An 18565-nucleotide genomic window follows, 5' to 3' on the forward strand; every position below is an offset into this window, starting at 1 on the left:
AAAATCAAGAATAGCCTCAAAGTTACAAATTCCAAATTCATTCTTACATCATGAAAATATCATACTGAACTCTATTCAGAGGAAAACATATAAAACAAAAGGGCGAAGGATTGGAAATAGCACAAACAAAATAACTTGGTTCCCAACTTTTTCTTCGGTAATCTGACCTTTAGCATGAATATATCTAATTATCTATTGGTCGATGAGGTTGATTTTAAATATAAAAGGATGAGCAAGAGAAAGTTCAAAAGGAGTACCAGTTTTCTGCAGCTTCATCATCATCGTATCTGTGAAGGAGAACATAGCAATCCTGAAGCATCTGCCCCGACCACTGCAATATCACACACCGTGCACAATTGCCCTTCCTGGCTAGGCACAAAGCGAGCAGTGCAATACGGGCAAGATACATCCTTCTGTCCTCTGTAAATCGGCACATAAGTTGCCCCACATGTCACAAATGGGTTTCTGAAATCGTAGTTTAGCTGGGCTGCATCTGTCATATTCCTCTCAGAAGCTTGAAGCACTTGCCTTGCAGCCTTTGCTTGATTCTCATTCGCAGGGTTTGTTTCTAGTAGTCGCCTGGCAAAGTTACCAGCTGTAGCCCAGTTCTTTGCCTTGGAGCAGACAACCATTGCATTTTGCAGAGCTAGTCTTAGGTGAGGCATTTGGAGGTTGCAGTGGGTGAAGTATGCAGCAAGCTCCTGTTGTCGCACCGGATTATCTTTCATTTCTCTTCGTTTAAGCTCTATTTGCAGACCGAGAACATACTCCTTTGCAATAATAATTAACTCCTTGACTTCGTCAACTTCCCTCCTTGACTCCACAACAATCAGTGGAATTGTGTGAAGAATGCTGAGGAAGAGCCGAAGAGCCTCGGTAATTTTCCCAGCTGTAGTGGCCTTGTAACCAGCCTTCAGCTTCTCATCCAAATGAGAAAAATTGAAAACAAGGGCAGGTGGACACCTCACGTTAGGACTAGCAGACTCATTCCATCCCCTCTCAATCGCCAAGGACACCACTGGTGCAGATGAAAATGCACGAATATGGCTATGACTGCCTGTGTGAAGATCAAGAAACATGGATTTCAAAGGAGCAAAGTTTCTTATGCCAAGTTGCCTGCTCAGCAAACGCATTGCTGTATCAAAATTACCAGCTGCCGCATGTTCAGCAGCAAGAGATGATTTCTGAATCCAAATCTGACTTACAGGCATACCAGGAGTTGGTGCCACAAAAATAGATCGAGCACCGCCAGAAACCTTCGGGGTGTCTACCTCAGGAGGAAGTTCCAAATCTTCAAGGCTCCATCCACCCTCTTCCACTTCATTTTCTTCAGTCACTTCCCCATATTCCAAAATTTCAGTAACATCCCCATTCTGTAAGCCATCACCGTCAACCACATCAAGATCTTCACCCCAATCACCTCCTGCATCCTCTTCCTCTTCATCCACGGCACCCCTGCCAATACTATCTAGTCCACCATCAAATATGCCTTTCATGACTCTCAGAAGGGGCCAGTCACCACCACACATAACCGGGGCCGGAGGCATCAACAAGAAAGGTTCTTTCCCCTCTGGCAAAGGAGGGACATCATCTCCCAACTCAGATGCCAGCCTTTCTGCAACATCCTGTAGCCCATGTACTGATGCTGTAATATAAGCAAGAGGCAAGTGACCAGTATTCTCCAAGATCTTAACACGTTCCCGGATATCACCAAGATACAGAGCATTGTGAAACTGGCCCATAACATCATTCTTAACTTCCGCAATTTTCAGCATCTTGGACAACTTTTCCAGGTTACCATTAATGAGATAAAGAAAAGACAGCCTCTCAAAGTTCTTTGTCCTCTGGTACGCATATTCGACTATACCAGCATTGCCTTGGCGAAGGGCCTCCACACCCAACCTATACCAATGATCTTTGTCATCAATCTCCTTAGCTGAAGCAACAGCAATTTGAATGTTCCCACTCTCTATAGCCAGCTTAAAGCGTGTTTTCTCATCTTTGACAAAATGAAGCGCCACTTCAGGGAACCCCTTCTGTTGCAGATAAGCAATCAAGGCCTCACCACAAAGCTGGGAGTTTCTTATCATACTCATAACGTGATCATATCTCTTCCGGAGCAGAGAGAGCTTGAAAATGTATTCTGTAGCATCAATGACTATAGTCTTATTCTTCCCATCACGATCCAGGCAAAAGATTGTATTTCCAGAAACCTTGGTTATGTAAATTGGAACGTCAAGTGTTCGAATTATTCCACTATCCCCGTTTGGAAGGCAGTACTTTACATGGTTTAGGGTGGTGTATATAAAAACACCATTGTCATCCCAGGCTCCACTCTTAACACGTATTGTCTCATGGAGAGTGCACTGGTGCACAAGCTTCTTGTTAGTAATGACAATGGTATGCTTGCTGAGCAAAGCAACACTCTCCATGTCATTAGACCAAACAACATACCTGACAAAAGGGGTTTGAAGATCACCAAGAACAAGCCTCTGCTGTAGATCAAATATTACTACTCTATCCTCTGACCTGCACAACAAATTACCTGTTCCAGCATAAAATATGGCATCCGTAGGCACTGGTAGGCCACTCTTTTTAACCACTTCATTTTTAAGATTCTTGATTACGACTTGGTTGTTTCCTTTGTCAAGTACAGCAAACCGGTTTCGGGCCACAAATATAGCAGAACTACCCAGACCTTTCTTTGCCTCCTGCGAACTGTCACCCCTACCAATGTTGTCTTTTGGTATCACATACAACTCATAAGATCCTCCATCCACATCCGAACATATAAGAACAGCATTTTCGGTAGGACTGTAAGAAAGAGTTCTTGGACTTTGATTCAGAGTTGTGGAACCAGGCCGTCGAATTGTAAGTGCTTGTGATTCTCTCTGAGTTGAAAAGTCATAATACTTAAGAAAATGATCCTTGGCATAAAACAGCGAATCACCACTCACAGTAAAAGCGGGACGCTCTCTCTCTAGCTTAAATACAATCATGCCACTGTCATGTCCAGCTGCTAAAACATTCATATCAGGATGAATAGCAAGTATCCAGAATCTGTCATGTTCTCGACGGAAAGTTTGAAGTCCAGTTCGCTTTGTTCCATCCCACACACGAATGCTTTTATCCTCAGAATTAGATATAATAATGTCTTGTTTGGAATGGAACATAACACATGAAACATTATTCATGTGTCCTCTCAAGGTATCCACTTCCCAAGCCTTTGTATCTGCAAACAGATAAACAATATACTCAACTCCACAACAATCAAGGGGTTTAAATTCCCTGCTAGAAAAAAATATATCATAAGAGTCGAGGTAGCTTGGCTAAAATATCAAATGACAGGTAACATACATCAAACTTAAAAAAATAAACAATATTGTCAACTCCACAATAATCAAGGGGGTTTAAATTCCCTGCTACAAAAACATATATCATAAGAGTTGAGGTAGCTTGGCTAAAATATCAAAGGCCATGCAACATACATCAAACGTAAGAAAATAAAAATAATTAAATAAGTTTTCATAAAGAATTTAACAGGCCAACTAGTGTACTTAACAAAAAGCTACAATCAATATGTCTAACAAATGAAATATAAATCGGAGAGTAATGCATGGTTTAAATTAGTTACCATTCATACGCCACAATTTGACTTGGCGATCATCTGCTCCAGATACTATCAAAGGTAGGGTGGGATGAAATGCAGCCCAATTTACTCCTCGGTCATGACCTTCCAATACATACTTAACTATTGCATCAACACCACCAAAAAGATCAGAGTTCATCTGACTCAGCCGTAAAATGTCATCAACTGGGGAGGCAGTCTTCTTTTTCAAGGAACCAATATCCCAAACTCGAACAGTTTGATCAAGGGAGGCCGACACAACAAGGTCTTCTTTAGGATGGAATGAAGCACACATAACATAATGATTATGACCAGTCAAGACAGAGATGCAAGTTCGTGACTGCCAGTTCCAAATGCGAATAGTCTGATCATCACTGGCACTTACAATCCATGGATGCTCATGATGAAATTGCACAGTACGAATATAATCAAGATGTCCAAGAAGTGTGAAAAGACATCTATGCAACTTGTAGTTCCAGACTTTAATCTTGTAGTCATCCCCTTTTTTATTAGAAACATAAAAAAGAACATCAATTCTGGTATAATTTCTATTGCACAGGAACCACATGCTTTGAAAAAGAAAATCATAACACAAATGAATTTTTTTAGCAAATAATAGCGGGGGCTGCCCAGTGCCAGGTTATTTTTGCCCAAGTTGACCAATTCCAGAAAATTTAAATTAATAAACTCAACAACATCACTTTGGAGCAATAAATATATGCGGTGTCAAATAAAACATTTCATTTATCCCCCTATTTAAAAAAAACAACAGATCTATGATTTAGAAGTACCACATAGAATACGTAAAACCACTGAATAAAATGTACATATATGCGTTCACCCAAACAGACGCATCCCATAATTCTATCAATGCTTCAGTTAACATTCATTTGCTTAAACCATCAGATGTAAAAGGTATAAACCAAGTCCAACTACATGAATCTCTATATTAAACCTAGATCTGGCATGTCTAGGCATCAGATACCTTAAATTTCTTGCAGATTTAAGATTAAAAGAGCTCCAAAACTTAAGCCAATCCAATCCTACGTAACCACTACAATTTAGAACTTCACATCTAAATCCAACGTCACTAAGGTAACTAAATCAATATGATTTATTAAGCAGAGATCAAAATCGATGTTAAAGGAATTGAAATCTGAACCTCCAGAGACAAACAAAGGCTGAGACATGTGGAAATGAACGCCGCGAACAGGGCCATCATGTTCGTCGAACCGATCAATCAGAGTGCCCATTCGATAGTCCCATAACTGGATAACACCACTGTGGAGACTAGCTAAGATCCAAGGCCTCTTCGAGTGGAAACTCAGCCCTTTCACTCTATTACTCTTCGTCTCAAACTTTGTCAACATATTTCTTTCTTTCCTCTATGCCTATCAATTCTCTGCAAATTCGAACCAAATCGAACAAAGATTAACAGCGTGAACCGAACAAGAAGAATCGGATTTAGTAATTGAACAAAGATTTGAAAAGAAATTACCTTCAGATCTGATGCAACGTGCAATGTTAAGAACAAAAAGAAAAAAAATGGAAGCGTCGTTGAATGTTTTTGGGGTTTATACGAGAAAGAGAAGTTCTTCGATTCTCTTCTGCTCTTTTCTTTTTTTAAGATCTGAGCGACTTCATTTTTTTCATTGTTTACTTCGTTCTTCGTAAAGTCGTCCTTCCTTTCCATTTGACAGACTCCAACGACATCGTTTCATCGGAGGTAAAAACATATTGCTGGTTTAAAGGTGGCAAATGATGTTTTGGGACAATTAATTGATAATCGGTTTCTTTATTATCCAAACTACATCATAATTCAATACAAACTTCGAAAATGAAAACTCAATCCAAATAGGATTAGTGTTGGGATGATAATTTAATCTGATTTTGATAAATTTTAATCTAATCTAATTTAATAGCATCAATTTCTTTCAAAAAAATAAATTTAAGTTGGATTAGGATTAAAATGAAAAATCTTTGACTTAACTTGATTCGATACTATATAATAGCATAATTTCTTTTATATATTCAATGATAATTGTTATAATATAAATATATATTTTTTATGTTTGATAGGGTCGGATAAAGACTTTTACCTAAAATTTAGATTAAATTTCGAATGTGATTTCCTTCAACTTGGATCAAGTTTAGATAAAATAATATATTTCTCAAGTCGAGTTGAATTGATCGAAAATCTGATCCTCATCCCAAGTATTTTATATTTAGAGAAGAAATTTAGAAGGCCATGGTAGAAACACACGATTCTTATTTTCAAAGGTTAACTCTTGCCTCTTACAAACTATTATACTCCTTTATATAGGCTAAAGGAGAGGAACATGACAAACTGATAAATTTTCCATGTTTACAAACATATTACATATGATACCAGACAAATCCTGAAAAGATAAAAATACATAAGATAAGGTTTTTGACATAATAAAAGTTACATGTCACTATAGTCGGTGGATTCATCAGACGTTCTGTTTAGTTCAATCATTATGTCTTCTTTTTCTTGCTTTCTCCTGTATATCTCTAATTGATAAGTCTCGTACCAATCTTTTGGGTCTATATCCATCTTTTCACACGCTAATACTTTTGTTTCTTCTGTCGATACTTATGATGACTCATCTCTTTTACTTGCAGAACTAATGATTCAAAAGTAATCTTGGGACCATTCTGAGGGATCAAGTATATTTTCTCGATATTCAAGTGTTGCCTCCAAGATTGCTTTATAGTAAGGTGTAAAGCTTGTAGGCCATGAATCCAATGGTGCATTGACATCTGGCGGTGGCCATATCTCTAATGGAATCTGCCTGTTTAGTTGACACAAATACTTTTGCAGTGCTTGTAGGAAATGATCCTAACTGCTTATATTTTCCATGTTGCATGAAATAATTACAAAATGATTATCAGGAATAATCCAGGGTTTTGTTGAGTTTCTTTATTAATCATCTCCAGTAATTGATGAAGAGGGTAAAACCATTGGAGAATGGTAAAAAGGTTTTTAATCTCTGGTTTGATTTGTCTCTGAATTGTTTTATTTAGAAAATACTAAAAGTCTATGAGAGATAATTGAATTGCCATATGATGTATATAGGTAAAATACCACAATAACCATTTTAACTCCTGGGACTTCAATAAATTCAAAATAAATTTGATGGATAAAGGGATGGTTAGGTTTTAACCCATGAGGTTTTAAGAACAATCCTCCATAGTTTCTAAAAAGATCTAATTGGTATACGAAAATCATATTTCTAGCTTTGGAGTGGAATGTATTTTTTATTACAAGTCTATAAACTTCAAGAGGAAATTATGGTTAAGATTTGGGGGAATAGAAAAGGATGACTCTGAAGGGTAAGGTTTTGGTTTCTTTGATTTTGATTTTGATGAATTTGAGGATGAAGCTCTAAACATCATAATCTTATGGACTTGATTTTGTGATGGTCTAGATAATAAATCTGTAAGGATGTTAGCTTTACCTTTGATATGTTTGCAATCAAATGAGTATTTTGAAAACCACTATAACCATCTTAGAAGTTGTGGATTAAGAACAACCTTATGTTCAAACTTGAGCATCTGAAGGAAAGAGGATATTCATTTCTACCAAGAAATGGTAACTAGTGAGATGAAATTCAAACTTAGATATTCATTTCTTTATTGCCAAGATTTCTTTGAAGGTTAAATGATAATGGATTTTTGCATTAGAAAACCTTCCACTTTTGTATCCACATACCTACATTTTCCCATTCTTTTCTTCAATGAGAATAGCTCCCCATGATCTTTACGTATGAGATGTGATCTCAAAACTGTAGTTTTGATAGAACATCAGGGGAAGAACTGAATAGTGATAGGTTTACTAATAAGATGAGTTGCAAATGTCTAGTCTATATCTTAGTTGGAATATCTGGTGTGAGGTTTCCACCATTAGGAAATGAGAATTTTAGGATTCATGATGGTTTCTGTTGCTCCAATATCAATAAAAACAATGAAAGAGATTGACTTTTCATATTTTTCCAGATAAACAGATATTGGGATATGCGGAACAAGAACAATTGATGATATTGTTGAGCTTATCTTACTTTGAAGCATATAAATTTCTTCTTCATAAGACCACTCTGTTTCTGATTCTGTTTCATCATCTATTCTTTGAATAGCAAGTAGGGACTGATCTATAGGTTCATCTTCAATAGATAAGAGAGATTTGACATCATCATGTTGAAAACATTTTGATGTTTCGATATAACAAATGAATTGTTAATAAATTCTAAAGTTTTATATTCGATTTTAAACATAATATTAGATTTAGTTATTCGAATATTATAAATATTACTCAAAGTCTTCAAATATCAAGTTTACTCCTTACTTAAATGAAAAATTGTGTTTCACTCTTAAAATATTTTTGAAACAAATTTTACAAAGTATTTCGAACCATAATCGAGTCAAAATTGAGTTTTAAATAGGGAAGCACCTATACCTCGTTTAATGGTATCGATACCCCTCAAACATCGAATGTAAAAGAGGTACTGATACCTAACAAGGTATCGATACCCTTATATAATAGTATCGATACCATAGTTATGGGTGCCGATACTACTTCTGTGATTTTGACTCCAAGACAAACATCGAATGTAAAATGGGCACCGATACCCTTGAGAGGTATCGATACCATTGGTTTTGCAACGGTTGAAATATTTGAATTTTATACAGGAAGTATCGATATCCCCATGAAGGAGTATCGATACTCATATGCTCCCAACAACTTTTTGAAGTGGAAAACATACCACAACGGTTCTATTGACTTCATGATCATCCTCAACATTCAGAATTCATTCAAGGTGTATTTAAACAAGTTCTGAAGTCATTGATGAACAAGAATTGAGAGAGAAACAAAAAGAGAAAGCCTTAAACATCAATTTTGAGCAATTCAAGCCAAAAATCATTCAATATTCATTTTGCTTTCAAGAACACACTTTGTGCTCAGTTGTATTTATCTTTGAGTGTTCTTTCTTTGTTCTAGAATTGTGCAAACATTCTACCTTGTGAGGTTTTTCTGTAAGTTTGCAAAGTTTATAATTTTCTCTTTGAGAATAGAGTATCTGAAGAATTTGGGGTATAATTCTTGAGGGAGTTGTAAGGTTACTCTTTATCCTCAAAAGAAAGACAAATTAGTGAATTTATCGAAAATCCTTAGTGTGGATAGCTAAGATAGTGAACGTAGAATTTGGTTGAGAAAGTCGAACCACTCTAAATCGCTGTGCAAATTTTTTCAATTTTCTGTCAAAGCTTCCACCAAAATTTTAATTGCCAATTCACCCCCTCTTGGCTATTTCATCTGATCGATTAACTCAACAATTGGTATCAGAGCTACACTCATTTGAAGGTTTTACCATCTTTTAAGAAGACACGAGAAGAGTTTAATCAATATTTAAGTCATCAATGGCCTCTACATCAAACTTCGACTTTGTTCTTGATTCTCAGCCCTTCAACAAGCCTCCTTTCTTCAATGGAGCTAACTATGCTTATTGGAAAAATAGGATGAAGTTTTTCATTCAAGCTAATGACATGGAAGTATGGAAAATCATGATGAAATGATACTCCAAACCATCCACAGAACCAAAATTATGGAATGAAGAAGAGACGAGATTATTCCAGCTCAACTCAAAAGCAATCCATATATTATTTTATGCACTTAGACTAGATGAATACGGGAGAATTTCATCTTGTTCAACCGCCAATGAGATATGGGACAAACTCCAAGTCACACATGAAGAAACCGACTAGGTAAAAGAAACCAAAATTAGTCTTCTTACTCATAGCTATGAAAATTTCAGGATGAAACCAGATGAAGACATCAAAACTATGACAGATAGATTCTCCGTAATTATCAATGGTCTCAAGGCATTCAGAGAAATAATCCCAAACAAGAAACTTGTGAGGAAGATAATTTATTCTCTTCCAAAAGCTTGGCAATCGAAAAAGATTGTGATTATCGAAGCTAAAGACCTAAAGTCTTTAACTCTCGATGAGCTCATTGGTTCTCTCCTCACTCATGAAATGATGATTCAAGATGAGGTAGATAATGAGAAAAAGGATGACACAAGGAAGAAGATTGAGAAGAAGAAGAACATTAGTGTTGCTCTCAAATCCACACAAGATGAGAGTGACTCTGATGATGACGATGATGAAGAAATGACATTATTTTCCAAACGATTCAGAAAATTAATGAAGCCCAATAGAGGAAGAAAATTCAAATGAAATGAAGGCTTCAAAACTGAATCAAAAGAGAAGGACCCAATCATATGCTATGAATGCAAAAAGTTTGGGCATATGAAATATGATTGCCCGCAATTGAAGAAGAAGGGTCTTTCAAAGAAGAAACCGAAAACACACGTGGCTACTTGGAGCGATAATGAATCATCCAGTGAAGAGGAACAAAAAGTAGTAAACTTGTTCTTAATGGCCACTAAGGAGGATTCTCAGGTAACCTCTAACTCATTTGATTTAGAAGATTATTCTTTTGATGAGTTATTAGAGGAATAAATGGGTTGGCTTCGAATTATGAGAATTATTTTCAAAATACAAGAAAGATATTTCAAAATTAAAAACCGAAAAAGATCTCATATCCAAGACCAACATTGATCTTGAAAGTAAAATTAAAGAATTGTAAATCAAAATAAAAGATTTTGAAAAGAAAATTTTGGATTTTCATAACTTACTTTCAAGAGTCAATAATGATCATCAAAAGAAATTTAATGATCTTAAAGCTTCTTTCAATAGAGTTGGAACAAAATGTTTTGAAAAATGAGAAAATTCAAAATCCAACTCTATTAGAAAGAATTTTAAATCATACAATCATAGAGGTCCCCAGAGAACCTCTAATGGTAAAATCATTAGGAGTATATAGGTTCGTAAATGACTCATTACTACTAAGATAAGGATGTCCTAAACAAATGGATACCTAAGGGGACATGGCTTTTAGGAACTAACGAATTTGGGTACCAAAAATCAGAAATTAATCTATGTTTGTAGGAAAAGCAGCATTGTTTCAAGGCACGAAATACAAGCTCAAATTCATGGTACCTTGATAGTGGATGCTCAAGACACATGACAGGAGACAAGATCTGGTTTACTGAGCTTAACGACAAAAATAGAGGAGTGGTAACCTTTGGTGACAACTCAAAAGGTTACATAGAAGGTATAGGTACTATAGATAATACTTCTTCCATACAAATAGAAAATGTATTATATGTGAATGGGTTAAAGCATAATCTATTAAGTATTAGTCAATTGTGTGATAAATGATACAATGTCTTGTTGAATCAAACGGTTGTAAAGTTGCTGACAATGCATCTAATAAAATTATGCTTATTGGTCATAGAATAAGAAACATACAATGGTGCATTTAGATTTTATTAATATGACTACTTATGCCTAGTTGTCAAGGATGACATGATAGTGTATGGCATAGGACACTAGGATATATAAGCATGAGTGTTTTGCAAAGACTAATTCAAGGAAATTTAGTAAGAGGTTTGCCAAAGTTAAAATTTGATAAGGATAAAATCTGTGATGCATGTGTAAAAGGAAAACATAAGAAAGCTTCCTTTAAATCCATTAATGATGTATCAACTAGTAGAGTATTACAATTGATCCATATAGATCTTTTTAGGCCAATTAGAACTACTAGCTTGGGAGGAAAGCAATATGGTTTTGTATTAGTAGATGACTATTCTAGGTATACTTGGGTTCTATTCTTAAGTACTAAAGATGAAGATTTAGAGAATTTTATCACTCTTTCAAAAGTAATCAAAAATGAAAAAGGTTACTCCATTTCAAGTGTTAGGAGCGATCATGGTACTGAATTTGAAAATCTTGGATTTACTGATTTTTTTAATTCAAATGGGATTAGCCATAATTTTTCAGCACCTAGAATCCCTCAATAAAATGGAGTTGTTGAGAGGAAAAACATAACTTTAGAAGAAATGGCCAGAACCATGCTTTGTGAAAACAATATGCCAAAATATTTTTGGGCAGAAGCCATAAATACCGCTTGTTATATAATTAATCGAGCAATGATTAAGCCTATTTTAAAGAAAACTCCATATGAAATTTTCAAAAATAAAAAGTCTATCATTAGTTATTTTCATCCTTTTGGATGTAAATGTTTTGTTTTAAACAACGGTAAAGACAATCTTGGCGAATTCGCTGCTAAAAGTGATGAAGGAATTTTTCCGGGTTATTCCTTAAATTCTAAAGCTTATCGAGTATTTAATAAAAGAAATTTAGTGGTAGAAGAGTCTATCCATGTTGTTTTCGATGATAATTTCCTTCCGAGGAAAGATTCTTGCGTTGATGATGACATAGGTATAATGAACAAATGACGTGGGGAATCATCATAAAGGAAGAAGTGAAAAATGAAGAAACTCAAGATGCCTTCAAGAATCTAACCATTAAAGAAAGGGAAATCTCATACCCAAGAGAGTACAACTATGTCAAATATGGTGAGATTTTAGGTGATATATCCAAAGAGGTAACTACTCGATCTTCTCTTAGGAATATTTGCAATTATGTTGCATTTATCTCATGCATAGAGACTAAGAATATTAAAGAAGCATTAGATGATGAAAATTGGATTGTGGCTATGCAAGAAGAGTTAAATCAATTTGAGAGAAGTAAAATATGGACATTAGTTGAAAGACCAAGTAATAAATCTACTGTAGGTACTAAATGGGTGTTTAGAAATAAGCTTGATAAAAGTGGTAACATAGTGAGGAACAAGGCTAGACTTGTTGTTCAAGGCTATACTCAAGAAGAGAGAATATATTTTGATGAAACATATGCTCCTGTAGCTAGGATGGAAGCTATTAGAATTTTATTGGTATTTGTATGTTTCAATGAATTTAAATTATATCAAATGGATGTTAAAAGTGCATTTTTAAATGGTTTTATAAAAGAACAAGTGTATGTGGAACAACCTCCTTGTTTTGAAGATTCAAAATTTCCAAATCATGTTTTTAAATTGACAAAAGCACTATATGGTTTAAAACAAGCTCCTAGAGCTTGGTACTAAAGATTGTTAACTTTTTAATTGAAAAAGGTTTTTCAAAAAGGAAGGTTGACACTACATTGTTTTTAAACGAAAAGGTAAAGATTTAGTAGTTCAAATTTATGTTGATGATATATATTTGGTTATACTAATGATGCTATTGCCAAAATTTCTAAGCTATTGCAAGGTGAATTTGAGATGAGCATGATGGGGGAGCTTTCATTTTTCTTGGGGCTCCAAATCAAGCAAATGAAAGATGACATCTTCATCAATAAAGCAAAGTACATCAAAGATATACTCAAGAAGTTTGGATTGGAAAATGTCAAACCCCAAGCCACTCCTATGAGCTCATCTACAAAGCTTGACAAATATGAAGAAGGTAAAGATGTAGATGCTAAACTTTATATGTCTATGATTGGCTCTTTGCTTTATCTAACCGTAAGTAAACCGAAAATTATGTTTAGTGTTTGCTTACATACTAGATTTCAATCATTCCCTAAGGAATCACATCTACAAGCCATTAAGAGAATCTTTAGATACCTTAAGGACACTCCTAGTATAGGACTTTGGTATCCTAGAGACTCTAGCTTTAGCTTGCATGCCTTCTCGGATACGGATATGGGGGATGCAAAATAGGAAGAGACACCGGTACTTGTCATTTCTAGGAAATATGCTAATTTCTTGGTTTCAAAGAAGCAAAATAGTGTTGTATCTACTACTGAAGCGGAATACATTTCAGTCGGTAGTTGTTGCGCACAAGTTTTATGGATGAAACAACAACTTTTAGACTATGGAATTGAAGTTAGTACCGTACCTATCAAGTGTGACAATACTAGTATTATTTGTCTCACTAAAAATCCCATCCAACACTCTAGAACTAAACACATTGAAATTAGACATCATTTCATTAGAGATCGTGTCACTAAAGGAGATGTAGTTCTAGAATTGTAGATATTTTGCATCAATTAGAGGATATTTTACAAAACTTTAGACAAAGAAAGATTTTGGACACTTAGAGAGAATTAAGTCTTACAAACCTACCTGATTTAATGTTTAAAATATTTTAGCACTTTTAATGATTAAGGAAAAATGCATGTAAAAATAACATTTTAAATGCCTTCTACGTTAATAGTTAGGTGGAGTTTATGATCCTTAGTGAAAATTAATTATGTTCAAATTAGGCTTAAGTGTAGATTGGTTGATTTAACATAGTTAAATTTCGAAATATGAGTTGTCAATACCACTAGATCTGATTAATTTTGCATGCTAAGTGTTTAAATGCATATTTTTACCATTCTGTGCACTAGGTATCGATACTGGCCACCCAATATTGATACCACTCTTGCTAGGTATCGATACTACTAGCATAGTATCGACACTTCTTCAATAGGTATCAATAGTTTTTTAACGGTATATATACTCCTTGAATTTGTATCGATATCCCTCGAGGGGTAACGATACCCCCTGTCGGATTTAGGCTTTAATATCCCTAAATCTTCATAATTTGCCAAAACCCTAAAATAAAAAATCACGTTGTTCTCACTCTCTACTCTACTAAATCATCTTCTTGCTCAAAACCAACGTTTCAAGTCAGAAATCTTTCGTTCTTCAACTTCTAATCCTGCCAATATCATCAAATTGTGCAAACAACACCACATTCTACCTCAATCCGTTTTTCAAGGTAAATTTTTCTAAAACACTATTTTATTGATTTTGAACATAGACTAGTTTTAGTTAGTTCTAGTTCAAATTAGTGATCGGGCATTTAGTAGATTATGGTTTTACACTAGAATCTACAAGAAAATTTTATCAAAAACACTATTTTTCAGAATTGTTTTTTAAAAATTGAAATAATAAAAAATTATTTTCGTTTTACATTGATGGTTTTGATCTACTTATATTATTTTCATGAAAATTATATATATTATGATTTTTCAAACTTCGTTTTCAAAATAGTTTTCAATATTGCCCATTAGACTCTAAGTTGGAGAACCTTGAATATTGAGGACTCATATTGAGTTTTGGGATTTTGTATTGCATACATATGTTGTTTAATTGTAGGTTTACCATTCCGATTTCCTAAACCATGTTTAAACGAGCTAGGTCATCTATATAGATCAACCAACCATAAAATCCAACTCCAAATCCTAACCCAAATAAACCCAATATGACTATTCTAAACTCTTACTTTAACGAACCTAGCCGTAGGGGTCTCTACGAAAGATACGTTACCCATTTGAATCTTATAACATTAGGGATAATGTATCCCTCTTAAGGCTATGGTAGAAATGAAATTCAAATACTTCCCTACCCTCAAATCTTGGAAATTCAATAACCTTTTTAAGGTAAAACCAGTTGTTTATCAGCAACTTGTTTGTATTTTCTATTCAAATGTCGTATGTGTACAAAATGAGTCTCAAACCGCAACCGAAAGTATTCACTCCCATCTCTTGGGGCAATACATTAATATAGACTCGGACTATATAGCTAGTGCATTTGGACTAGATAATTGTGGGTTAGATAATGAGCGAGATTTAGTACCCCTTGTAAAGTCAAGGTTAGTGCGAGTGTTTTATATTATCACGAATTTTTCTTTATCTAATAATCTCTTGGTGGTTTAGACCATACAGAGGAAAATACTCCACTCTTAGAGCTCTTGACTTATGGTGGATACATTGCATCAAACAAAATCAGAAAATAAATCTCCCTCAAATTATCTTTAGGGAACTTGTAGAAACCGTAAACAACATTCCCTCTAAACGAGTTAAAACCTTAGTTTATGGTTGTCTACTAAGTAATATATTCATCAAAGAAGGTCTTAAGGTAGAGCTTGATGTAGTCATCCCTCTAACCACTGAAATCAACTTCACATCTTTACAAAAATTGGGATAGACTAGAGACAAAGACCAATGGGTTCACTCAACATAGAAAACCCCTGGTGCTAGCTCTTCACGAGCTGCTTCGGCTCCGACTCAAGAGCTTGAATACCTCTTACGGGATGTCGATGATCCCGTAAACCAGCCCAAGGACGAGCCAGCCAGGCAAGAGAGTCTGGTGCCTTCATACTTTCGATCTTTCATGGAGACACTTGACTTAAGGTTTGCATCCTTAAAGTCCCAATTCATGGCTCAGCACTTAGAGCGACAATGGGAACTAAGCTCGCTTTGACGAACTCAATGCTAGGGTCGATGCGTTTATACGAGATGTGGTTTCTATGCGAGCACAATTTTCTCCTCCCGACCACCGATGGATGACTAGCCACTCTTGCTAGTTTTCTTAGGTTTGAACTATATTTGAACCAAACATTGTTTTAAACATTTTGATGAATGTTTGGATATTGGTTGTTTAGATTGTTTGTGTTTGGATATTTCTCTTGAATATTTAGATTTTTAAATTAATAAAATGTTTATTAGTTCTTGCATCTATACATATTAGTTCAATTATGACCAATTCTCAATTACATATTATTTATGAATATTGATTATGTGGACTAATGGCTAATAATTCTCTTGACTTTGCTCTTAGCAGCTATATACATATATATATATACATCAATGTGGCAAACTTGTTTTAAAATAAATTATTAGAGTCTTTTTATTTAACAAAAAGGGGGAGAATATATAAGTAGGAGTAATCTTTAATCTTTCAAAAATGATTTTTGAAAAGAAAATCTTAAAATTTCTAAAATGTTTTGTTATATCAAAAGGGAGATATTGTTGAAAACATTTTGATTTTCGATGTAACAAATGAAGTGTTAATGAATTTTAAGATTTTATATTCGATTTTAAACATAATATTCGATTTAGTTATTCAAATATTATAAATATTACTCCAAGTCTTAAATATCAGTTTACTCCTTACTTAAATGAAAATTTGTTTTTTACTCTTAAAATATTTTTGGAACAAATTTTACAAAGTATTTCGAACCATAATCGAGTCAAAATTGAGTTTAAATAGGGAAGATATACCTCGTTTAATGGTATTGATACCCCCAAACATCGAATATAAAAGGGTACTGATACCTACAAGGTATCGATACCCTTATATAGTAGTATTGATACCATAGTATGGGTACTGATACTACTTCTGTGATTTGACTCCAAGACAAACATCGAATGTAAAATGGGTACCGATACCCTGAGAGGTATCGATACCATTGGTTTTGCAACGGTCAAATTTTGAATTTTATATAGGAAGTATCGATACTCCTATGAAGGAGTACCGATACCCATACGCTCCCAATAGCTTTTGAAGTAGAAAACATACCACAACGACTCTATTGACTTCATGATCATCCGTAACGTTCAGAATCATTCAGGGTGTATTTAAACAAGTTCTGAAGCCATTTATGAACAAGAATTAAGAGAGGAACAAAAAGAAAGCGTAAAATCAAGTTTGAGCAATTCAAGCCAAAAATCCATTCAATGTTCATTTTGCTTTCAATTACACACTTTATGCTCAATTGTATTTATCTTTGAGTGTTCTTTTTTATTCCAGAATTGTGCAAACATTATACCTTGTGAGGTTTTGTAAGTTTACAAAGTTTGTAATTTCTCTTGAGAAGAGAGTATCTCAAGAATTTGGGGTATAATCTTGAGGGAGTTGTAGGTTACTCTTTTCCTCAAAATAAAGACAAATAGTGAATTTATGGAAAATCCTTAGTGTGGATAGCTAAGGTAATTGACGTAGACTTTGGTTGAGAAAGTCGAACCACTCTAAATCGCTATGCAAATCTTTCAATTTTCTGTCAAAGCTTCACCAAAATTTTAATTACCAATTTTATCCATATTTCTCTTGAATTTGATGGATTAACTCAACACATCATCTTCTTTGAATTTTCCATGTTTCTCTGAATTTGATGGATCATCTTTAAGCCCCTTTTATTTTTCGGACAATTTTTGCAAAGTGTCCCTTCAGCTCACATACATAACACTTAGACGATTAGTTCCTATAGTCTTCTTCTACATTAAGTATCTCTGTTTATTCTTCTTCTTGTTAGGAAAAATTGTGGTTTGGAACTCCTTTTATAGGATTTCTTTTCTTCCAACTTTACAGTGGTATTTTGCTCTTTCTTGCACTTGATATCAATCTAGATTCTTTACACGCCTTCTCATTTCTCTGCTTCTGTCATGTAGTCTCTGATAATATTTTTGACACAAATTTTTTTTAGGGCAATATAGGTTTCTAGTTGGATTTCTCAATAGTTAGTTGTAGAATTGTCTCTTTGTGCTGAAGATGTCTATTGACTGCATTTTGTAAGAGATATGTTATTAAAGCTAATATAACTTGTTTTAGACTTTGATCTGCCCTATAATATAAAAGAGCTTTGTCATGATGCTAAATGTCTCTGTAGGTCTTCTTCTCGAAATAACTAATGCAAAATCATGTTGAACCTAAAATTGCATCTGATCTCCTAGACTTAGAGTAATCCACTAGTCTCTAAGTAAACCATTGAACTGGGAAACAAATTCAGTAAGGATATCATAATTGCTTTCCTTTGTCAATTTTTGTGTCTCTATATACGAGTGGAATTCCTGTAGCCTTTGTGGTCATTTTAACATTGAAATATCATCAAGAGTGAAGGTATATTTTCCACCATTGACCGAAGACGATTATGGTTGTTTTCTACTGAAGTTCTTCCATATGATGGCTCATCATCTTCAGTCTTGACTTTTGTTTGGTGAATTACTGCCATAATCATCATCTAAAGAAATGTATGATTCTTCTGATGATGTAACTAGAAGTATCTTATTTAGTTTCTTTTTCTTCAAGGTTTAACAGAGATTTTAAGGATTATGGTTTCCCTATATTCCTTGAAAAAAGAGGTTAATGGATTCTTTTGACCTTGTTGGATCATCAAAGCCCTTGAAACTTTTGGGGACTTAGGG

The 18565-nt window shown here is 34.6% G+C and overlaps 1 protein-coding gene across 3 annotated transcripts in view; it reads right to left on the reverse strand.

Moving 5' to 3' along the window:
- LOC120145072 (coatomer subunit alpha-1-like) overlaps nt 1–18565 on the reverse strand; it is a 26970-nt gene continuing 8405 nt past the window's right edge. Inside the window, exons 1-4 of one of the 3 annotated variants that reach the window (XM_039158975.1) lie at nt 5127–5253; nt 4791–5019; nt 3635–4129; nt 1–3232 (exon numbers count right to left, since the gene is read on the reverse strand). In XM_039158975.1, coding sequence (XP_039014906.1) covers nt 279–3232; nt 3635–4129; nt 4791–4998 — 3657 coding nt within the window. In that variant the 5' untranslated portion in view covers nt 4999–5019; nt 5127–5253 and the 3' untranslated portion in view covers nt 1–278. Of the gene's footprint in view, nt 3233–3634; nt 4130–4790; nt 5031–5126; nt 5254–18565 lie in introns of those variants that run through there. The other 2 variants (XM_039158977.1, XM_039158976.1) reach the window with 2 other exon arrangements.

Source organism: Hibiscus syriacus, unplaced genomic scaffold (assembly GCF_006381635.1).
Source record: "Hibiscus syriacus cultivar Baekdansim isolate YM2019G1 unplaced genomic scaffold, ASM638163v2 tig00110893_pilon, whole genome shotgun sequence".
In the NCBI taxonomy this organism is placed as follows: domain Eukaryota; kingdom Viridiplantae; phylum Streptophyta; class Magnoliopsida; order Malvales; family Malvaceae; genus Hibiscus; species Hibiscus syriacus.